General features: G+C 54.6%; 1 protein-coding gene across 1 annotated transcript in view; it reads left to right on the top strand.

Moving 5' to 3' along the window:
* LOC101579574 (serine protease 40) overlaps positions 1–3037 on the top strand; it is a 5124-nt gene extending 2087 nt beyond the window's left edge. Inside the window, exons 4-5 of the mRNA XM_023718819.1 lie at positions 1871–2041; positions 2729–3037. Of these exons, the coding sequence (XP_023574587.1) occupies positions 1871–2041; positions 2729–3037 (480 nt within the window). The remainder of the gene's footprint in view (positions 1–1870; positions 2042–2728) is intronic.
* Positions 3038–5277: the final 2240 nt, after the last annotated feature.

Genomic DNA, 5277 nt, shown 5'->3' with positions numbered 1-5277 from the left:
CAGTAACATTTACTATATAAAAAAATAACCTGGCCAACCATATGCCTGTAATCGCAACACTCCAGCAGGAGGAGGGAGGCAGGATCACAAATTCGGGCGCAACAGTGTGACTCTGATCTTTAGGGAAACCCCTTTTCAACAATACCAAAAAAAAAAAAAAAAAAAAAAAAATCTCTAACTTTCAGAATCAGAAACTTGGGCTCTTCTCCTCTGAGCCATGCAGGAGTCCCCGGGGCTCAGAGCTAATTTTGCCCCCCTCACCGAAGGCTCTTCTGGGGTTTGGCCACTTCAGGGTTACATGAAACACCGCTCAACCTTCCAGGGCCACAGAAGGCGCCGGGCTGAATAAGGAGATGCGAGCTGCCTGCCCTCTGACCTGAGGCCAGCGCGGTGCTCAGAGCCAAGAGCACCCACCTGTGTGTCCCTTCATGCAAATAAGACTTGTCCATCCTCCCAACCTGCACAGTCAGCCCCCTGCCTCTGTGATCCTGCACCTGCAGCTCACGGGCAGTGGACCCCAAGCATTCAGGGCGGGGAGGGTACATCCTTTCGGGGTCATTTTTCTCTGAGCAGTGGAGTGTCAATACTGCGTCACATTTTCATTGCAGCAGGTACCTTAGGGGTGTGCAGATAACTCAGTGTCCAGGAAGCACATGCGTTCCCTGTGAGCACCATGAGGGTATGTTGTACATGACTGCTGAGCGTCTGTGGGTTCTGGTGCCCAGAATGCCTGTGGTTCTGAAGGAGAGCCAGATATTTTTAGGCTGAGAACAGGAGATGTTGGAAAGGGATGTTTTGCACTTTTGATCTAAGAAAATAATGACTGTGAGTGAGGAAAAAGTGGAATATAAAATTGGGTGACGCATGGGATCCCCACATAGAGCACTTCCACGAAGGCTTTGGGGGCAGGAGTATCCTTCACATCTGGATAGAGCCAATATATGCAGAGGCTCCAGCCAGGGACGGCTCCTGGCCGCTAAGCGTCAGTGACACGGCTTAGTCCTTGGAACAGCCGGCTCACTAACATGTCCAGACCCCTTCCTGAGGTGCGCTGTCAGTTTCAGAACCACTGGAAGCAGGCAGGATGTATCCCAGCCAGGCCAAAAGAGAGCAGTTGCAGCGTGAATTAACTCCCGAGCGGGAGAGCCACCAGGGGGCACAGCAGCTGACATCAGGGACCCTCACCCTCAGGCTTGTCCTCCGCACTCTCCCATGATGGCTGTTGCTGGCCTCTGACGCAGGCCGAGGGTTCGCCACACACCAGCAGCCCCTGATGACTCACAAGCGACCACACAGAGGAAGCACCAGAGCAAGCTGTCATCCTAGTACTGGGCTAGCACATGGCAGAGGCCGCAGGTCAGAGCATGAGTGACGCCTAGAGAAGAACCCATGTGGCTGGGTCTGGCTCCGCCTCGAGGTGGGGACATCCTTACTGTCATTCACTTCAAGTGACCTGGTATCTGTGATGTGCACTGTAGCCAGCTCCTAGCTAGGTCACAACTCCTACTTCCATCCTGCCCTGGCTACCTCTGCTCCACGGAACAGCCAGGAGAACTGTTTTCGGGATGTATGTGGGCCACCCCATCACTAGCAATATCCTAGAGGACATGTGCAGTCCCACGGCCCTGGCCAGGTCGCACTGCCTGCTCTGGGCCCTGCTACGACCGCACCGCATCTCTTTCTGCCCCAACCTCTGCGGCCTCACTGGCCTCCGTCCTCGTCCTGCCCCACAGGCCCTCTCTTGGCTCTGTTGAACGCCTGCGCCTGGTGTTTGTGTGTTGGCCGCTGCCAGCCTCTGGCTACAGGCAGGCTGGAGAGGAACCAGGGTTCTGTCCAGGCTGCATCTCATCTCTGAATTCTCCCCTCAGCATTCCTTCCTGCGCCCTTCCAGCTGCAGGCAGGGGAGGTGATTCTCATAAGCCAGGAGTCTTGTGCGGCTGCATACGCACCTCTGCCTGGTGAGGATAACCCTAATGCCTACACAGTACAGGAGGACATGGTCTGTGCTTCAGAATACGCAACAGGAAGATCTATCTGCAGAGTAAGTGCGGCCTCCCAGACGCCACACAGCCTGGTCACCCCTGTGCCCCTGAGTGACTGTGAACCCGCGCTGTGTCCTCTCTGTACTCTGCTACAGCCCCTTTTCTAAAATCTTCCCTGAGCTCAGCTCAGCCTAAGACGTCAGACTCCTGAAGTAGCACGAGTCCATCTCATCCATTTGCTATGTATCTTTAAACAAAGGTGGAAATGCAGCATGCAAGGAAAAGGGCTTAAGTGGCACTATTTGATGAAGCTGTAGGGTCCACTGCATTCATGCAGCCACCACCCAAAGGCCACACTTACACTGCGTCTTGTCATGGTTCTCCCGCACCATCCTGCCCCATGGGACTTGGAGGCCCTCCTCTCCCAAGGGCAGGAGGGCAGAGTGCAGCTGTCAGCCCCTAGAGGCCTTTTGTTCATTCTCATAGCCCTGTGACTGCCCACTTGAGTGATGCCCAAGGTCCCCTTTGGAAGTGTGTGAGATGGGGCTCTGGGGCCTTACTCTGAAGATGCTAACCCAGGGATTGTCACCTCCTTGGTGTCTGGACTTTTAAAATTCTCAAGATTACTCTGATAAGTACCCCCTTGCAGGCACTGGCAATACCTGGAGCCCACTGTCTGCTCTGCTGTGGGCAGTGGGTGCCCCTCCCTGTCTCCATCTCACTATCTGTGTCCTCTCTCTCCTCAGGGAGACTCTGGGGGGCCCCTTGTCTGCCCAGTACAAGGTGTCTGGTACCTGATAGGGGTGGCCAGCTGGAGTGGAGAATGTATAAGTCCTGTGGGTCCCAGCGTCTTTGCCAGAGTCACCTACTTCACTGACTGGATCAGAGAGAAGAAGCAGGCCACCCCTGAGCCTGACATCGCTTTCGCCCCTCCTTTGGAAGCTCCCTCCGCACTGACTGGCTTAAATTCTCAGGAGACTGTCATCAAGTCCAAGAGTTTCATAGTCCTGCTGTCCTCTCAGCTCTTCCTCCTCCAGCTCATTTTGCTCCTGTGACAGGCCCACAGCACCCTGGTGCCCAGGCTTCTCTCTGGGCCAAGCCGTGTACCACCCTTCCACCCTTCCATCTGGGCTTCTCCATCCACCTAAGGCCAAGAATGTTCCAGAACTGACAAAATAAAAGCAAATGAAGAAGGGTCTGTCTCTTGCTTCTCTCACATGGTTGCCAGGCCTCTGGCCCCATGGGGCACTGCACTGCCTGCTAAGAGCCAGTCTCCTTCCTCGGTGGCCAGGGAAGCATAGAGGCCCAAGCTGGCCACATGGGAGCTCAATGGCCCACCTTGGGTGGTCAAATTCCACGAATTCAGTCCTGAATCATACCCTGAAGGCCATGTATTCTTCCAGAAAAACAAGCCAAAGCCTGGGCCCTCACCTGTGGAGGAGCGGCTTACACCCTGGAGCGGGCCTGAAGAAGGGGCCTCGAGGCCCGCAGGCCCAGGCCACAGAAGCTTATGTCAGAGCTCCAGTGATAGCCGAGAGTGCTGAGGCCCAGGGCGTTGGCTAGCTTGCGAACTTTCTCAGAACACTGAAATCTCTCTAAAGTACCCAGGCAGTTGCACTGGGTGTGAGAAGAAAGGGATATTGACAGGAGAAATTACCCAGTTAGCGAGAAAGTCCTGGAGGACCTGCAGGCATCTTGTGGTGGCTCTACTGGGGTGGAGGCAGGGCAGTGGAAGGACAGTTCTTTTGGTTTTTGTACCAGGAATTCAACTCAGGTTTTGTGCTTGCCAAGCAGGCAGTTGTGCCAATGAGCTATGGCCCCCACTTAGAGGACAGTCATGAAAAAGCCATTTGCATTTTGTTCTTGCCTTGTGTCTCCCACGGTTCTTTTTTTTAATTTTATTTATTTATTTGTGTGTGTGTGTGTGTGTGTGTGTGTGTGGCCAGCTCAGCCCACCAGGGGGCGGGGCTGGCTGGCATGTGGTGCTGGGGGATTGAACCGCGGTCCCTGTGCTTTGCTAGGCTTGTTCTAAGTAGGTGCTTTAGACCCCTGAGCCATCTCACCAGCCCCCTCCCACGGTTCTAATGAAGGCTCCCCAAACGTTCCTCAGGTGCCAGGGTTGCAGGGTGCTGGCTGTGAGTGTCCCCCCAACCTCTCATAAGCAACTGCCTCCCAAACCCCCGCTACTTTTTAGATCCAGGGTGTCCCACAAGTAGGTCACCCTCAGAGGTGAGGTTTTGGCGAGGTGACTGGGTAATGGGGCCGCTGTAGGTGGCCTGTCAGAGGAGGCTGGTGGGGTGCAGCCTGGGAGGGCATGTTGTCATCCCCAGGCCCCCTTTCCTCTGCCTCCCTGGCTGCCAGGGATGAGAGCTTTCCTAGGTCCTGGCCCTTCCCCTGTGCTCTGCCTGGGATCCTGCTGCGCAGGGACGGGTAACAGTGAGCTAGGTTTGCCCTCTTCTGCTTTAAGTCGTGGGCACTTCGCCGCGACGTGCACCCCTCCTGAAGACCCCAAGAGCGCAGAAAAGCTCCTCCCACTGCAACTGGATAGGTGGTTCAAAAACTAGCAAGCCAAAAAAAAAACAAAAACAAAAAAACCCAAACCAAAACAAAAAACAAAGCTAGCAAGCTTCCCAGAAATAAATTAAACTAACTTTGTTTGTGACCAACGCTCCAGGGATGCGAAGCACTCTAACCACCGCACTGAACCGCAGCCCCTCTTCCAAGGTTGTCAGTTGATGATCTGATTCTGGAAGCAGCCTGGGGAATGGGGTGCAGGGTGGAGTGAGAGAAGTGCCCTACGCTTAGGCCCTCCTCCAGCTCCCCACAACTTCAGTCTTCCGTGTGCACTTCCTCAGGGAGCAAGAGCGAAGCTACTAACCCTGTGGAAGGTGCAGACGCACCAGGCCACCGCCCACCTCCCAACAACATTGCACTGGGAAAACGGAACCAGAAGGGCCGGGCAGATAGCGCTATTGCACAAGTACTTGGTCCCCTGGTAGAAAAAAATCCTCCAACAGAAAATGTGTGCTGATTGAAAAACACTTACTGGAGGAGGTAGGCCGTATGATTTTAATGTGCACTATAGATTATAGAAATCATTACTAGCAATAAGACACAAAACCAGCAAGACAAAAACCCAAGTCAAAATATTACATACAAGTGATAAGGCGCAGCGGTCCGGAGGCTGCGAGGGAGCGCTGGGATCTAGAGGAGCGACTGGGAGCACACTTGAGCACAGGCTGGAGGCACAGGCCTGGGCCAGCGCCTGCTGTCACCTGGGGCCCCCTGGGGGGGG

The sequence above is a fragment of the Octodon degus genome, unplaced genomic scaffold, assembly GCF_000260255.1.
Source record: "Octodon degus isolate 3935 unplaced genomic scaffold, OctDeg1.0 scaffold00062, whole genome shotgun sequence".
NCBI classification, from domain to species: Eukaryota; Metazoa; Chordata; class Mammalia; order Rodentia; family Octodontidae; genus Octodon; species Octodon degus.
The sequence above is the reverse complement of the archived record's forward strand: the minus strand, read 5'-3'. Positions and strand labels throughout refer to the sequence as shown.